Raw genomic sequence first — 18,013 nt, forward strand, 5'->3', positions numbered from 1 at the left:
TCTCCAACAATGCCAACCATGGCAGGGGGGTTGGGATTACATGACCTTTAAGGTCCCATCAAACTCTTAACATTCCATAACTCTATGATCTGAGGGATCCTGAAGTGTATAACTTGGGGTAGAATTTGTCTAATTAAATTTTCTCTGCCTTGTTTTCTGTTTTTGAAACACAAGGGAGAAAGCATTTCTAGAAGGTATCCTTGGCCTCTTTATATACAAGGACTTGATGACAGCTCTGATATTGTTTTGACTGTCATTCATGCTGCTGCCACATTTTTACAATAGTAACTATGTAGTTGTGAATCACTTGTTTATTAATTTCTTCTAGACCTTGTGTTCCCAAAATTTGTATGGGCTTGAATTTGCCAAAGTATATTTGGGGAGTTACAATTTCCTCAGAAGCACATTGAGTACTTGTAGCAATGAGGGGTTTTCTGCAGAGAGTATTTTCCAAGAAGTCTGTTTGTATGTTGTAAGGCATTGATCAAATCCATGGCTTCTCAGTTTGTATTTATAGCTTACCCTAGCTTTTATTTATAGGCTACCTTTTAGTCTTGTCTATATTATGTGTCTCTCTTGTTGGCAACGAGGCTTGAATATCGTTTAAACAGTCTTACAGTAAATGCCAACCAGATGAAATGATTGTTCATTGGCCCTTCTTGGGGGAGGCCTCGGTGCTTCTCCTGGGCTGTATCTATTAATGGAGCAACTGAACATTACACTGAAGGGTTTGGATCTCCACCTGCCCCTGCTGGCTCCCACAGCCTTTCTGTTGTGGCCTTGCTCTCTATTCATGCTTGTGTCCTCCCTGTTGTGCTTTCCATTTGTCCTCCTACTCCTCTTCTCCTGTCTTTGCTATCCCTGCCCATCCCTGCACCTGGTGCCAGCCACTCACCCACTTTATTACATATGCTTCACCTCTAATCTGCAAACACCTCCACAGCAATAGTTTCATTATACAGTTTGAAATTAACAAAAAATATTCCTTCTCACTGAACATCAAGGAAACTCATCACCTTGTTTCCGTGCACAAGCTGCTCTCTAATTATGTTCATAAGAACCCTGGGACTCAAGAAAAGACATTCTTCTGCTCATGTCTTGTGTGACAATGAACATTACTCTTTCATTTAGTTCCTCAGTCAGTAAAATGGAATAATGACATGCAGAATCACAGACTAGCTGAGGCTGGAAGGGACCTCTGGGGAATGACTGGTCGGTCCAAGCAGGGCTGCCTAGAGCCAATTCTCTGGGACTGTATCCAGATGTTCCCAGTGTAACCCATGGCAGAGCACACACTGTAATCCCAGTGTCCCAGATGTACCCAGTGTACCCAGCAGTGACCTCCTCAACAGCTTCATGTCTTTTAAGAGAACTGGTCAGAACCACCAGGAATACCGAATATCCCCATGTGACCAGACATTTCTGGTGGTTGTGTTTTGCTTGTTCCAGATGTCTGCAGTGAATATAAAGCTGTTTCTGGACCCAAGACTTTTCTTAATGCAGTGCTGAAAGAATGTTTTTGGCCTTCAGCTAAACAGCCATAGTTTGAAGACATTTTGATATGTAGACAGCAGTGCTTGGCATCGTGCTGCCTTCCCCATTTTTCCCACCATTCTTTCTTAGGGCTAGACCTCACTCTTGTATTTGAGGGTGACTTTTATGAGTGGCCTGCAATGATTTACTGCCAGAGCTTACTAGATATATGAAAAGGATTAGTCAAAGAGTATAGAGAGAAAGAACTACAGTTCGGTGATAAAGTTTCCCATGAAAGCTTGAAACTAACTTTGTAAGGGAGCTTTTCAGATATTTAAGGAGAATCTGTTTTTTTTTTTTTTTCATACAAGGAAGGAAAGATTAATATGGAAAAATCTATTTGATATAGTTGTTTTTTAAAATATCATCTCCTCTATGGCATTTCTTTCTGTTAGATACAATGATTAAAGCATTCTTCTCTTTTCAAAAAAAAAAAAATTAAGAGCAGGAGCTCTTACTCAAGGTACAAAGAACATTAATTCTGATGGTAAATTCCCCTTTATCTGTCCTATTATTTTCTCTTAATTTATTCCATGCATCTTCCTAGACCAAGTCTTGGCTAAGGAGGAGATTTCTGTGAGTTTTTCCAGCCACTGAGGTAAACTATAGCTAATTTTAAAACTAAAATGCCCTGGTGCTGCTCTTTCACAGAGCTGTCATGCTTCACTCTAAGTTATCATTTGAAGAAATAAATGGACTTTAAATTCCCAGACTGTGAGTAATAAATTCAAGATTGCCTTTGTACTCGAACATATAAATCCCTATGGAGTGACATTTCAGAAGGATCTTTGTCTTCCTCTGGAGAATAAGGCCCTCAGAAGTGAATAACTGACCTGTTGGCCAAAGTTCTACCATCAGAGTAATCACAGAGAGAGACAAACAGAAGTTCTGCTCTCCACCATGAGGTACCCCAAAGCGTGCAGGCAAAAGTGGACATCTGCTCTGCAATTTTATTTATTCTCTGTTGATTTTTTGCTAAATTTATCTGAGCTTTGAAGCCTTGCACACTAGAGAATTGAAAACAAACAAGCTTGTTCACTAGCTTCCCCTAGGCCTCCAAGCTCTATTTATAATTTCTATAAGCCTTCATTACCTCTGGTCTACAGTATCAAATTCTTCTGAACAAGAAAGGTCACATTCTAGCTATTATTACTGAAGAAATGAATTCAGTGTGTGACATCACAGCTAGACAGTTAATTACTCCATTTAATAGGATACTACAGCTGTTAGGGAACTGTCTGCATGTAAAAAGCCACTCTATAGTATTTACCATTTCAAAGGCAGAAACCTCATGCAAATTAGCCATTTGAAAATTCAAATTTATTTTTAAAACTGTAAACATTTCTGAGAGGAACATGTTTTTTAGCTTAGTCTCCAAATCAATGTTTATGATAGTTTTATAATAAGCACCCTGGTGTAGTCCATTAAATCCCTGTATTGTTTTAAATTTCTGACATTTTTAACTGTGAAATATTTGTTATTTCCAGTGTTCTGCTGATGTTTTAAATTAGAAATTAACCAGAAGTTGGTGGAGAGATTTAGGCACAATGCTGGTAATCTTTTTTTATCCATTTATCTTGACAGGTATCTCAGTTCTAATTGCATTTAATGAGACAGAAAACTAAAGTAATAATTACACACTAACAAGGTTTCTGTTTTGTTATTTAAATTACAAATGTAAAAGAAAATTCTTTCCTGCTTAAATTGTCATTCAGTAGAGCCCTCCAATATTTTTGCATATTGTTATTTTTAAATTAAATTCTCACATGAGATAGGTTTGGGTAAAAACCTCAGTGAGTGCATTTGCCATAGATCTGGGCAAATTCTTGGAGTTTTCTGGGTAAGTGACATGAAATGCTCATTATATCTGCAGCAGTGTATTTTTGTGAATCGGAGTAATTTGAATCTTCAAACACCAAAACAACAATAAATAAAGCAGTGACATTGGTTGTGGACATATAATCTTTTTCAGTAAATGAACTGCTTAATGAGTGGTGAAGCAAATGAAGCATTATTTTCTGTCACCAGTGTCCTTTCTGTCAGCCCCTGTGCACGGATCTCAGTATTGTTCCTTTTTGCCTGCATTCCCAGTGATGCTCCCACCTGGGAGCACAGGGCTGGTCTGGAGCCAGGCAGACCCTGTCTGGCCAGTCTGCAGCTGCTGAAGAGTGTATCTGATGATTGAATTTAGTCTGGTTTTGCTGTCTTAAGCAGCGACTAAACACTAGTTCTTCATCGTTTATATATACAGAGGGGTTGAGCTCTCCTCACAATTTACTGGAAAAGTTGCGGTTGCCTTAAGGGACACAGGACAAGACACTAACTTCAAAACTTTTTAACTTGAAAACTTCACTTGCTGACTCATCCATGACAATTTGGATTATTTATGTATTACCTGATGAGTTACCAACTCATCAGCCTGCAAATGAGAAGTTTATTTTGGGCGATAATAAAGGACAGGTTATGAAGCTGGTGGAAAATTTCTTCCCAAAGTTTTAGGTGCAAAGATCAGAGATCACTAAAACTAAAACTAGCAAGACTGAAAACAGTTACTACAATTCTCAATAAAATCTGGCTGGCAGGAAGACATGGAAAAAATGTTACCTCCATTTCTCCCTATGGCATCTAGAGCTGGCAGTCAGAGAGAGATTGAATGTGGCTAATTGCACATGGGTAACCTCCAAACCAGTAAGCAAAGCAGAGAATGGCATGCAGAAAAAAATGACAAGGAGCCCTTTCTGCAGCCCACTGTCACTCTGTATTCTGATTCCTTGGGTGGGCTTGTGCATGCCTCCACTGCAGCAGTGACAGACTGATGGGGACTCCCAAAAACAAGAAACAGCTGAAAGCCAGATGGCTTACGCAGAACAACATTATCTATTACCTTGACTCAGTAATTGTATTAAATTTTTTCAAAATTTCCTGTGTTGAAAAAGTTTCCAGACTGTTATCCCTTCCCCAGTTCAAGTGGAAAACAAACTGCCATTCAGCAACAGAGATGGGGTTGGATCCAACATAAACATATCTCAGCTAGGCATTCTCCATAGAACTGCACAGTCATTTTTTCCATACACAGTGAGAAAGACAAAGCCTCTGCTTAAAAGGCATTCTCTCAAAAGGGGGAGGGCTAAAGTGTTTAAGCTGTCTGGAAGCTGGCTAAGAATCAGATATTAATACCAGTCTCTAATTTACTTATTCGTACTGCCACTGAGTGAAAAACTTACTCTTGCAAGATGCTCGCTGTTAGAAATAGAAAATCTGCCCTTGAAAGGGTAGCTGGTTGATTTTCCTCTTTTAAAAAAATGCCAAGCTTATTCAATTTACAGGAAAAGGGATAAACCTGTGTTGTTTCCTCATTAACCACCCTCCACCCAGTCTCCACTTACATGAAATGTACATTCTGAGTCATTGAGTCTCTCACATAAGTGAGACACAATCAGTTGACAAGCCACACTACTCCCTGAGAGATTTACAGATAGAGACAAAAATGTTCAAGGGATGAAAAAGAAAAGTGGGCTTTAAAGCAAGTACTAATATGCTTGTGGGACACTGTTAATACTGAGAGGGTAAATCTCAAGCTTCAATCTCCCCCCTTCCAGATTTCTAGTATTTCCTGGTTTGATTTTGGATCTTTTTGAAATGTTGGAATCACAGCAGAGAGGAACAGTGATCTGTTTGACCAATAGCCATAGCATGAATTAAAAGCCTGTTAGACAGAAACCCAAGGCAATGTGAAAATCTTGAAAGAAGAAGAGAAAGAGCTTTCTTGCTTCTCTGCCTCCCAAGGGTGGCCCAGCTATGGACAAGACAGACAGCTGCTGGGGATGGCTGATGGGAAGATCCCGTGTTTCTGGGCAGTTCTCAGAAATAAGGCTTTCACCCTGGATTGTTTTAGCCCTTTGCAAATGTGTGGGAAGAGAGTAAGACAGCTCAGCATGGTTAATTTTGTACTGCATGCCATACATTCAGGATGAAGCTGGGCAGAGGCTGTGCTCTGAAAGGAGAGAGGAAAAGCCAGGGCTGGGGAGAAGGGGTAACCTGCCTCTATCTCTCAATGCCTCTGGGCTTGTTTCATCATAGACAATCTGATAATGAAGAAATAAACTTTCTGTTGGCTCAAAGAGAGGGAAGAATCAATGTATCAAGAGAAAAACAATTTATTTTTCTCATCCCCCACAGAAATCTATCACCAAACACCCTGAATTAGCTGGTGCCTTAGATACTCTGTTGAACCTCTGCAGGCTATCCTTGCCATTGACTGGAAGGAGAGAGCCACAGCAAACCACAAACCTGCAAAAGGCTGAACAGAGTATGCTGATTCCCTGACCTTACACAATGTCTAGACCTTCAATACCTGCCCACATCCCCCTGAATGGATCTGTGCCAGGTACTGATGCTCTGGAGACCTTGCCAACCCTCAATGGGCCACGCTGTGTTAGCCTTTCTGGGGCATGAAGAATTCTAATAGTCAGGGTAGGGAGGGTTATGTTATATTTTGTGCTGCCAGATTGTGTTATTATTATTTGCTTTTTTTGGATACTGGATCTGGATAAATGCTTCCTTTCACAAAGTGTTTTTGAGGAAGGGTCCCTGGAGCCAGGAGTGGGGACCACAGCATAAGGGAGTCGTGAATGGCAGGCTCTCTGTGGCTCTCCATGGGCTAGCATCCAGGCACAGAGGCGGAAAACCACAGTAGGAAACCCTAGGACATCCTGGCCTTGCATTAGCCTCGGCAGAAAGGTCTGCTAATCCCTTGCCACTTGGAAGGTCTTTCATAAAAGAGTAAAAGATGCATTGTAGGCCAGTAACAGGTAACAGCGCTCAGAAAGTATCTGGTTTAGGTGCTAGTTCTATATAACTAATTTTCCTGTAGTTACGCTGGCAGCAATGGTCAAAGATTGAATTAACTAATTTTTATTCATTTTGTTGGGTAGGCAGAGTCAAACAGTGGTTCTGAGTATAACAGTTTTAGTTTAAAAGTCCATTTTTACAGAATATATTGAAAGCTGTTCATCCAGATAAAGTATTTTTTTTCTTGTAATTATTAAATTATGTTTCAAAATAATTAAGGTATGCCAGTTCCTCTCATATTCCCCATCTTCCATATGTTATGACCTAAACATTAGTTACTCTTACAGTCTTGTAATGTTGGAATAGTAATTTCTAAAATACTTTTCACAGCCCTCTCTCATTCTTTGACTTTTGAATGCTGTGAGTTTCTTGTTGGTTTCTCACAACAGAAAAAAAAAAAGGAGTTCTAGTATTCATGAAGTATTTATTTCAAGGAAATAATTATATAAAGAATTACAAAATACAGCTAAAAAGGAATGACAAAGCCAGATAATATTTGCTGTATTTTAGTCAATCTGTTTTCACTGTCAAATACACACTTCATGTATCCTGACTGACAGTTAGGAAAATCTCTTTGAGATTTTAATGACAAAGAATTAGATTTCAAAAACTTTGGAGCTCTAACAGCTTTGTGTATAATGCTATTCAGCAGTTGTTGAATCTTGCATTAGGATGCATAACCCAAACATCCCCAGCTCATGGTGGTGTGTGAAAATGGACTGGGATGAGATCCAAATATTCAAGAGTACCAATTAAAATAAAAAACCTGAAGGGTCTATATTTTGGTGTGTGAAATCAAAGTCCAGAAGCAAGTTGTAAATTATCAGTAGCTGCTTATATGTTACTCAGAAACTAGACCTCTTTTACACAGCTCTTGAACACTAGAAGCTCTAATTGTTATCACTTTAAATCAGGCCAAGTTTTCCTTCAGAAAGCAATTCTTTTATTTCTTCTCATGCCCCCTGGAAAAAATGGACTTTTAATTCCTTCCTTGCTCCCCATGTTGTGAATAAGAGTGGGCATAAAATGCCTTTTATTGGTTTTCCCAGCCCAGAATAAGCTTTAGGGCACTTTGCTGGTACTTGCCCAAAACACTGTGGGAATACACTGCAGTGGAGTTTAAATTTTGTTTTCTGGTGGGTGTTTTATACATCTTCTTGAAATGGAGAAAACTTCCAACTATGCATCTGCTCTGTCTTGTGCTTCCATTTGCTTCAACCTCCTATGATTCAAAAGGTTTGGAGACTGGTGGCACTATTCCAAGCAGCTGATTTTCATTAAAGTTTTGATGAGAAACTTAAGTTGGAATCACAAACATCTGCAGTAAAACTTCCTCCCCACTAATAGATGTTTCTCAGAACATAACCTTGTTGTATCAGAAAAAAAAAAGCAGCTAGAAATCCAAATTTCCCATTATAGGAGTTAACCTAACATAACCTCAAGGGTCTGAAGTGAATTAATCTAAAGATCTGCTTTTTAAAAGTCAATGCAGTTCACGTTAACTTTAAAGAATATAAAGGTTCCTGTCAAGCTAAAACCCTTTTTGGCTCACACCTCAGGATTAGGTCTTCTGCTGCTTCTTGTAGTACTAGCTTGTTTTGAACAGATTGATTTTTCAAGTAAGGATCAAATTGTGGTTTCGCTCAACAGTTTGCAAGATTTTCTGTTTCAGCCATTTTGGGGAAAAGAAGTGAAGACGATTTGGTGATATTCTGAGTTTTTGTTAACAAGTGGCTGGGACCTATGGTTGCTGTCAGTTTATATATTTAATATGAGCCATTTTAGAGAGGTGAGTTTGTCACAAGTCCCATGCTAATCATTGCTTATCACTTTAGAGAACCAGAAGGCAAGCATCTCAAATAATGCTTCTTGTGTTTTATCAGCAGCTGCTGGTCAAAGTCAGGTGGGAAAAAATGATCATCAAACATGTCCTTTTAACACAGAAGCTCCATCAGATAACTTCTGCCTCTTATAGTAAATGGCTAATTTTGACTTGACCATGATAATTGTTTCCTTTAAAGGACTTTTGCCTCTCTGCCTTTTCCCTGAGCCAAAACCACTGATGCCGGAAACAGTTTTCCTCTTCCATCTGTCCAACAATATCATGCCTTCCTTCAGTCTGGGAATTGGCTTCCTTCCCTGTCCCAACTTCTTTTTTTTCTTTACTCTTAAGACTCTTGATTATCTCATTCTTGCTCTCATTTTTTCCTCTCCTTTGTCTTCCTGCTTTAATTTACTTCCTTTCCCACTATTTACTTCACTTCTTTCCATGGAGGACATTGAGATTTTTTTTTTTTTGGCTTGGCAGATGTCTCCACAGAATGTCTGTCTTTCCTTTCTTCCCCTAATCCTTCCCACACTCATCTCCTAAACTGGTCTCTGGCCTCTTGTAGTCATTTACATCAGAATGAAATTAATATTTTACTGGATGTCACATTACATTCATTTTACATTAAGGAGAGTGACAAGAAAATGTGGATCACAGAGAACCATTTGTGATACTCTCTAGTATTTGAAGTCTTGTACCACGTTTTACTCTCACCTTAGACTCTGTAAGGAACTTTCTTCCTAATGGGGAACAAAATCTACACCTATAGAATTAAAACCATTATATCAGTGGAATTTACAAACACAAATGTTGACAGTAGCAGGCTTCAGAGCCAAATGGTAATGTATGACCTGCCTCTTAGTTTAGAGGCATGTGTTTGACAGTGGGACATAATGGTTCTCAGAACTTCTGTTTTTCAATTTTACTGCTGTGCCTCACCAAACCTGGAAGCGTCTCACCATTCCCTTTCCTTCTGCTGTGTCCAAGCTAGTGAGTGGAACACTAAAACAAACAGCTCTGATGTTTGCCACTTGCTTATCTGCTTTCATTTGATATCTGCCTGTTTTAAGTCCTTTGCTTCCATCTCTCACAGATCTTCCTTATAAAATATTTTAATCTATCCTTGTTTGGAAAAACCCAATCTCTGACTTCACGCCACCACCTGCTGCTGGGTTGCACTGATGAGCTGGATCCAGTGCTCTGCACTCTTTTTCTCTCTGTCTCCCCACAGACATCAAGATTCAGCATTGTAATGTCTCCCCACCTCTCCTATTATCTTTATGAGCCAAGGAACTTAATTTTCCTAAATAGTACATAAGTACTCTTAAGTACTTAAGAGTGCTTTTCATATTGATCTGACTCTTCACGGACAAACCAACACAACTGAATAAAATCTCCAGATCTTAATCACTTCTGAAAATAAATTTTTTAACTAACTTGTAGTTTCAACATAGTCTTCAGTTTCCAGTTGTTGCATATACCAATACCTTAATTTATTAGACTAACAAGCCTATTTTTTTTCTTGTTTATGTACTTACACAGAAAGTTCAAATTTTTTTCTTAACCTCCCTCTAGTAGGCAAATTGGATTGCAGAATCTCTCAGCTGTCTTCAAATCCCTAACACTGTAATCCTTCTCATGATACTTTTCTGGATCATTTTAATTTATAAGCAATTTTTGAGTTTTTTTGAAATAGGAGGCAGATATTTTATTTCACTGTGGTCGTTAACAATGCTCCTTATGTAGGGAACACAACATTTCATTGTGTGGAATCTAGTCTGGCTCATTTAAACATCTACTTTAGCTGCTTCATAATGCTGTCCTGAAGCCAGAATCCAACAAAGTTTTTAAAGAGGAAGAGACTCCTTTGAGCATTTCCAGGGAAAACTGCTAGGAATTAGAGGCTTTAAAAAAATCTGCTGTCTCCACTACTGTATGGGGAATTTGGATTTGTACCTGAAGACAGTCCATGATTCTGACTGAAACATCTAGGAACAATTTATGTGCCTAATTTAGGTGTTCTGGATCTCATAATGATTAAGAACGAGGGCACCAAGGTAGCTGATGTTGCCTGAAGTCCAACTCAGACCCATGGTACTCTCTGTGCATGGATACAGCATATCAGCATTAAGAATGTAGTTAGTTCTCTTCTCTTAAGAGGTTTTCATCCTAATCACAGGTGAAAAAAACCAAAAAAGGCAAAGCTCCCCATTAACTTTAATTCTGATTTTTAAAACCACTTCTCCCAGTTCCTCCCAGTTTGGGGTTGCCACATATGGTAAAGGAAGAGGATTGGAAAGCTGAGAAACATTCACTAATACATATTTACATTAATTGAGATCTCCTATTCTTCTATAGGTTCATGGTATCAAACTTACTGGGATTTAAGAGCATCCCACCAGTTACATCTTGGAAACTCCCGCCGGCGCACTCCATGTTGCAGCTGGCTGTCACCACAGACCACAGAGAAGCCCCATCTGTAGCTCTGTAACTCTGCCCTGTGAAAGTGCCCCCTTTGTATAATTTGGCACCATTTGACATGACTAACAGCTCTGTCTGCTCGGGGGAGCTGTAGGCCTGAGTCAATATTTAGACGAAGGAGCTGAATCAAACCGCGCTGTGTAAGGCAGTTTACTCTGCGGTTCACTGTGAGCTCTGGGTTAAGCACTCACGCTTCCAAAGAGGCGAATTCAAATTCAAACCTGCTGGGACAACCCTGTTCCTGAGGCTGGGGAAGGGGAGGTGAGCTGTGGGAGGGAGAAGCTCTTTGAGGACCAATAGTAATGTTCCTTCCTTGGGTGAGAGACTACCAAACTGCCATTCTCCAGCCCCTACATCAACCTCCAGGCTTGAAGCCCGTTCCTCAAATCCTGCTACCAACCACACACATGGATCGATTAGTAAGCGGGTTCTCACTGTTACAGAGCCATCTGTCCTACCCCCAAAAAAGCATCCTACTGGGCCTGGTCTCCTTGGAAATTACCATGGAGGTGAGGCCTGAAATATACAGGTAGCAAGGAGTCCTGAAGTCCCTGCTTCTTCCTCATGAAACTAAAGTGTGCTGCAGCCAAGGGCCTTGGCGTGATGATACCAGGCATAGTCATGCAGTTGTAAAATGGGATCCAGAGTCTCAGTGCTGCCATTGCATGGGCTGAAGTGAACTATCAGAGGAAACACCAGATATTGAGTCTATTTTGTTGGCCAGAGCAAAAATTTAGAAAGGCTTGAAACAGCTGAAGGAAATGAAAGCGTGATTCTCTTGCAAGTGTCCAATATATCTCACAATGCTATCCCAAGATAAAATCTAATAGATGTACATGAAAAAATGTGAACTGTGTCTTTGGGAAAACCATACCATGCTATCATAACAAGAAAGACTAACAATCACTTATGCTCATTATCCCATGAAAAGCAGCTACAAAACCCATCCAGCTCTTAAGTCAGGCATTTCATTGAGGGACTTTCCATGCTGGAAGCAACAGGTGGCAATGCAGCTTCTCGTGGCTGATCAGAGGCCAGGGGAGAAAATCTGTACATCCCACGCCATGAAGCCTGTCCAAAAACTGGGATGGCTCCTGAGAGTCCTTATGCTGAGCAAAGCAGGGTTTAACCTTCAGTTTTCTCACACAGGTCATGTTTCATGAGGACTCTCTGGCAGGGTGGGCAGGCGTTTCCTGAGGCTGTCCAGCTGCTTGGAGCAGGGGAATGAGCTCTGCCCTGCCTTGCAGCAGCAGCCCTGGCTGTCTGAAGACTTTATGCACTTATTTCCATGGCTGTTAATTCTGGCAACTGGAGGATAGGTGGAAAATCAGCCGTGTGATATTGGAGATTGCGATCTTGATATCGTCACAGTGACACAGCTGCACTAATCTCACCTCATTTTTGGAAGTTATGCTAGAAGAACTACTCTTTCCCTTCCCATGACCTTATGGAACTCAATTAGCCTCCTACTTTGCATCTACCATGCATGAGATATTACTGTGTTGTGCCCACTGTTCCACTTCCAACCTTACCCCACCCCCCCGTGTATGCTGAAGTAATTTATTATTTCCTCAAGATGCATTTTTGAGTAGCCCATTCCCCAGCAGTGTTGCTAAAACAAAGAGTATAAATCAATCCCAAAATAACAGGGGAAAATTTTCCATTGTCAAATTGCTTCTCAGATCTCTCTAATTTCATTTGTCACTAATCCCAACCACATAATTTTTGGAACTTGAAATCTCTGCAGGTGTGTTCTCTGCAGGCAGTTTCCTAGATGCATTTGATTTATCATCTCCTGCTTTCACTGTGAAAACAAACTTCATATTTTGGAGGTGAATGGCATTCAGAGGCAAAAGCACAAACTTCTACGGGACAGTTTGCCATCAAAAGACAGACTCTTTTGGGAAATTTCAGTGAATTGCAATTGCAGGAATTACAAGGCAAGCAGAAAAGTGTTGTGACAATTAACTGTTGTAAAATAGCTCTGTTTAGACAGGCCTGTTTAGTTTTGTTGGCAGGAAAGTCAGAGACATGCTAAGCCAGCTCCACTGCAAAGTACAGCAGCTGTCTGCTCGCAGCAGGCAGGGCATGTGTACATTTTGAAGTCTGAGCTGTATCTCTCCAGTCCCGAAACGCAGCGTCTCAGACCACCTCCCCCCTCACCCCCAAATCCTCCTGTATCGCTTTAAGGCTCAAATGATTAAGCTAACGTTTACCAGATGGGAGCTTTGACACAGACAGGTGAAAACAGAAAATTGCAGACACTAGAGAGAGAAGGGAATTACTGTACCTCAGCAAAAGGCACCCAACTTCCAGTAGCTACTGCCTGCTGCTGCCCTCTGATAACAGTGGCTTCTTGCGTGCTGACCGCTGAGCTACCTTCAATGTCAAACTGAAAAACGCTTCCCTCACTCGAGGCTGTGCTGGAGGAGAAGCATCTCAAAAAGAAAAATACAGGAGAAATGAGGGGCCAGGCGGAGATCAAAGCCATTTCCTCCCCTTACATCCAGCAGTGGTCTTCTAGCGTCTCAGTAATTGTTTACCCTCTTCTGCAATCAGCCCCCCTTGGCTTAGTGGTGCCTCAGTTATTTTAACTTTCTTTCAGCATTCAGTTTCCAGATGTGGCACTTCAAGGCAGTCTAACCGGATCCCGATTTAAAAGAGGGGAAAAAAAAAAAGAAAAAAAAAAGAAAAAAAAAAGAAAAAAAAAAAGGAAAAGAAGGGAAGAAAAACGCTTTTGCTGCCTCCCTCGTTCTCTCTCCGTGCCTGTGGCTCCTCTTTTTCCCCAGAGGCTCCAGCACAATAACATACAGATGGGCAGTGCTTAAGCAGAGAGTGTCAAACAGAGATTGTATTCCAGGAAAGCACCGCTAGCTCTCCAGCCACCTTATCTCCCCCTGTCAGGATACAGACTGACGCTCTGTTCAGTGCTCTGGCTTCCTTCACATGTTCACATCATTCCCTCTCTTACCTTTCGTGTGGAGACCCTCCCACTCAAACTTTACTGTTCAGAAAGTGAGGTCACCCTTTCCTCCCTCTCCATGCCAACCCCCCACAACTCCAAATGACTGCTCCAAACAAATCACTGGCTCTCCTGACTGTTTATTTTTTAACATCTCCAGTTTATGCAGCGGAAGGCAGAAAGGTGCCAAATTTATTAAACAAAAACCCGCTAGACTAGCCATTCCTTATGTCATGGGGGAGGGGAGGCTGTGGGCGGGAGGAGGAGGAGGAGGAGGTGGAGGAAGAGGAGGAGGGAGACAGCCTGGCTGTGCCATGGGCTAATAGGGCTAAGTGGTTTCTCTAACATACTTCATTCAGTTCCTTTCCCTCAAGCCCAGTTCTCAGCTTCTCGCTGGCTCGTGAAAAAGAATATAGTTCACTGCAATTTTGGAAAATGACTTCATTCCTCATACTCATGAACTTTTATTTACAAAGAGCATCTTGTATTCCTTTTTCAAGAGATGCTTTGTGAGGCCCTGGTAACAAGGCTTGCAGTGTGTATGTGAAAGCGAGCTGAATATGTTGCCCACAGCTCACTTCATTTTGTGACTATGATCTCAAAAAGACAAGACAGTAGTCCTTGCTAGGTTTTGGGATGAAGTCAGGGTATAATTATACTAATGTGCACTGCTCCAGCCAAGAGGTCAGCACCTTGTCCATCAGTGGTCCTGAATGCAGGGAGTGGTAGCACCATTGGCCAGTCAGGCTTCTTTCTTAAATCTTTGCAGAAATTGGCTTACCAGGCCTCATTTTGAGAGTGGATTCCTTCTTTTTCCCTCCCTTTACCCTTTCCTTTCTGATTGAAGATATTATCAACCAAAGAAGCAGCCAGTAGAGATTTAAGGCTAAAATGGAGACTTGGTGATCTGTTAACTTCCATACACCTGTAGGCACAGTTTTGGACCCATAAATGCTGTACAGAGGGACACAAGGAGGTTCACTGTGAAGAAACTCTGCCTGATTCAGAAATGGCACAGCTGAGCAGGCAAGGCCACTCAAGCTTGTGGGGCAAAGTATTCCCCTAGCAGAAAAGAAGATGCTGTGTGACACAAAGGTATGAGGTTCAGGACCAAGGTTAGGAGAAGAAAATAAAAGATATAAATGGTAGCTGAGGGTTATTCCATCCTGACAGGAATAGAAGCATCTCTCTGTTACCTGAACCTGATATAGTGGCAAGCACACAGTTCTCCCAGAGCCTGAGGGTGAGATGTCATGTTTACCAGGACTTTTCTAATTCTTTCTGGTAATGGCAGCCCTGGAAATGGCCTGTAACAGGTCCGAAGCAGGATGCAGAAGACCAGAGAGTCTCCAGGCAAGGACTCCATCACCATCCCATTAGGCCTCCTGCTACAGGGGCAACCTCGAATAGTAAAGATAACATTAAAGCAGGGCTAAGAAAGGGAACAAAAACATCTTGAAAGTAAATGATAGAATTGCAATTCCCATGGTGGCAGTGGAAACTTTTAACTACGCAGTGAATTGTGGAGCAAGTTGCCATAAAATGTGTGAGAAAATTTTTTGGGTATTTTTTGTTTTTTGAAAAACCAACCGCCAACCAATCTTCTATGTCTGTTCCCAGGCATTTGTCTGGCCAGGTTGATGAGGCAGGTTTTAGACTGAAAGACCTGGGGGATGGTGTCCAAAGTGGCAGGGCTCACAGCACCGCATCCAGGTGGGAATAAGCAGGCCAGCCACAGCAGTGGGAAATGTTCCTTAGCTGCCTCTCAAGCTGAGAACCAGAAGGCCAAGCACCTGAAATGTGTGTACCTCCTGCACTCCTCCTGGGAAACTGGCACGCTCCATTACCCCTCTGACATGCCTGTGCACCAAGGCACAGAGTGGGGAGTAAACAGGAGGAATTCGAGGTCTGTGACACTCGCAGGGCCATGACTTTGGTGCAGTTGGAGACGTGGGGGATAGCTCGCATGACTGGGGTGCTGGCATGGCTGAACTTGTGTTTTGATGAAAGACAGGCCTGCAAGGTGAGGTGGTGGGGTGGCTGTTTATGTGAGAGAGCAAATCAAATGGATGGAGCTCTGCCTAGGAGCGGAGGAAGAATGGATCACGAGCTTATGAGTAAGAATTTACTTGGGTGGCACTGTTGTGTTTTCTAGAGGCCACCTGGTCAGGAGGAAGCAGCATCCTGAACCTCAGTGCAGACAACTGACCACCTGCACCCTGCACATTCCATTGAGGGGCTTCCTTCAAGTATTCATCTGCTTCACCAGAGCAAGAAATGCCATTAGAAATGTCATTAAGGATGCTAAGATTACAAGTTCTTTGAGTAAAGTCTGGTGTCTTTTCCACATATGTAGCAAGTAACCAACTTCACTTCAGAGTATGATGAAGGTGTCCCACCTAGTAGATACATAATAATGCAAAATGCCTGAAACACATTTAGAGAAAAGATAAAATATATTCTCGAAATGGGCAAAAGTTACCAAGTGAAAAAAAAAATTGTTATACATTGTATTTCTTTATGTAAAATCAGAACAAAGATATTCGTATCCCTGTAGAAGAGTTCACCCGGCTAATTTACAGAAGTTTGAAAGAGGAAATGCTGTAATTATTCTCAGGATCAAAATTCTAAAAGGAGGAAGATGTCTAATATCTTTATAAGATCCCAGACTGGCCTAAGGTATTAAAAATTTGAAAATTTTATGTTGAGATTCTATATAACCAAAGAAACACAGATATCTTCAAATGGTGGAATTGTTAAGTAGTAAATTATTTGTTCTAAAGAAATACAAAAAATAGAACACAGCTCACAAGATCTGTCTCCCCAAATATATTAGTCCCATACAAGAAAAAATACGACCAAAGTCTTTTGAGCAGAAAATATTACATATTCCCCTAAATATCACTATACAGTGGAATTGCTCGCTAAAAACCAACTGCTTAAAAAAGCAGCTTTCTGCTTTAATTTTAAATACTTTAAAAGACTGTATTCCTTTTAAAAGAAGTGCAGATTTGTGTAAAAATTGAAAAAAAATTAAAAATATGCATAGAGTGCTTATGAAATATAAGCCTTTAAATATAAATTTATGCTGTGATAGACTTCCAGTTTCTCAATCTTTGGCTGAGATGATGCGGCTGTGTTACATAATCAGCCTGAGATTTGGAACAGGACTTCTTCAATATGACAGGATGCAGAAACAGGAGTTTCTCCTTCTGTTTTCACTGTATCATCCTCTGTTCTTTTTAGGAGTTCTCTCCCCCATCTTTAACATTTGGTTTTGATTCGCTGTGATAGACAGTAGAACTGGTGAAAGACAATAGGAAGAATCCAGCGGAAGGCTTGTTACAAATAACATATTCCAAATTAACCAATCTCAAGCTTTTGTGTGTGGGCCACTGGTGGTTTGTCAGTTCCCAGTGGGACATCTGCAAGCAGCCTGTTGAGCTCTAGTGCCAAATGTTACCAGTTGAACATTTGGGAATGTTGCATGGTGGTCCAATGGAAATGTTGACAGCTGACTGATGTTTGCCATCCAAAATATTTCAGAACCAGTGTTCAAGGTACCTTTGTAAAGGTTAGAAGACATTGGCAGCATATCTCTGTATCATCAAATGAATTATCTACAGTCAGAAACCTGCGGCAATCGAGGGGCATCAAGCAAGAATTTCTCTGTCACAATTTGTGCCAGAGAGAGATGCTAATAGAATTGTAGTTATGCAAACAAAACATCACTTTTAAAAACTTATTTCATGTTTTTTGGATTACTTCATACTAGAAGTCTCAGTTGGCAGGTGGAAGGTGGAAGTTATGCTGTGGGGTTCAAGGATGTCATACTGTCAGACTTCAAGTTGTACCCCTACAGGGAGACGTAAGCATGTTCTTTGTTTCTTGGTCATACTATTTAAGGGCTAATAATCAGCTAATTATTTTCCCACATGAAGACATTTTAAAGGCAACAGTTCTTATCCCTCATGCTATTAGTTACTGGCAGCACTGGGATCTGGCTCATTCCATGTTGCTTACAACCAACCTCATAGTATTTCTGTGCCATGACACTTGTCACTGCCCAATTTCTCCCCTGTAAATCTTCAAATAAGCATGCCAAAATCTTGCTAATCTGATGTAAATTTAGTACTAAATTAATTAGAACTACAGTATTAAAGACAACCTTGTTTACCAAGAAAGATGTCTGAAGTTTTCCATCTCCAGAGTGTAACAGGGCAAAACCTGCCTCTCTCTCTTGCTAAAAGCCTTCTCCTTGGGAGCTGTATAGACCTTGCAAGATTAGGAATGAACCACAACCACATATGTAATACTAGATAACTTGAAAAACCCAACCTAGACTGGTTGCTAGAAAT

The 18,013-nt window shown here is 40.9% G+C and overlaps 1 protein-coding gene across 1 annotated transcript in view; it reads right to left on the reverse strand.

The window, feature by feature from the left end:
- Window positions 1-13,739, reverse strand: part of LAMA4 (laminin subunit alpha 4) — a 97,629-nt gene extending 83,890 nt beyond the window's left edge. Inside the window, exon 1 of the mRNA XM_084203182.1 lies at window positions 12,984-13,739. Coding sequence (XP_084059308.1) covers window positions 12,984-13,184 — 201 coding nt within the window. The 5' untranslated portion in view covers window positions 13,185-13,739. The remainder of the gene's footprint in view (window positions 1-12,983) is intronic.
- Between the last annotated feature and the right edge of the window lie 4,274 nt (window positions 13,740-18,013).

Source organism: Fringilla coelebs, assembly GCF_963513975.1.
Source record: "Fringilla coelebs genome assembly, chromosome: 3".
Taxonomy (NCBI): Eukaryota; Metazoa; Chordata; class Aves; order Passeriformes; family Fringillidae; genus Fringilla; species Fringilla coelebs.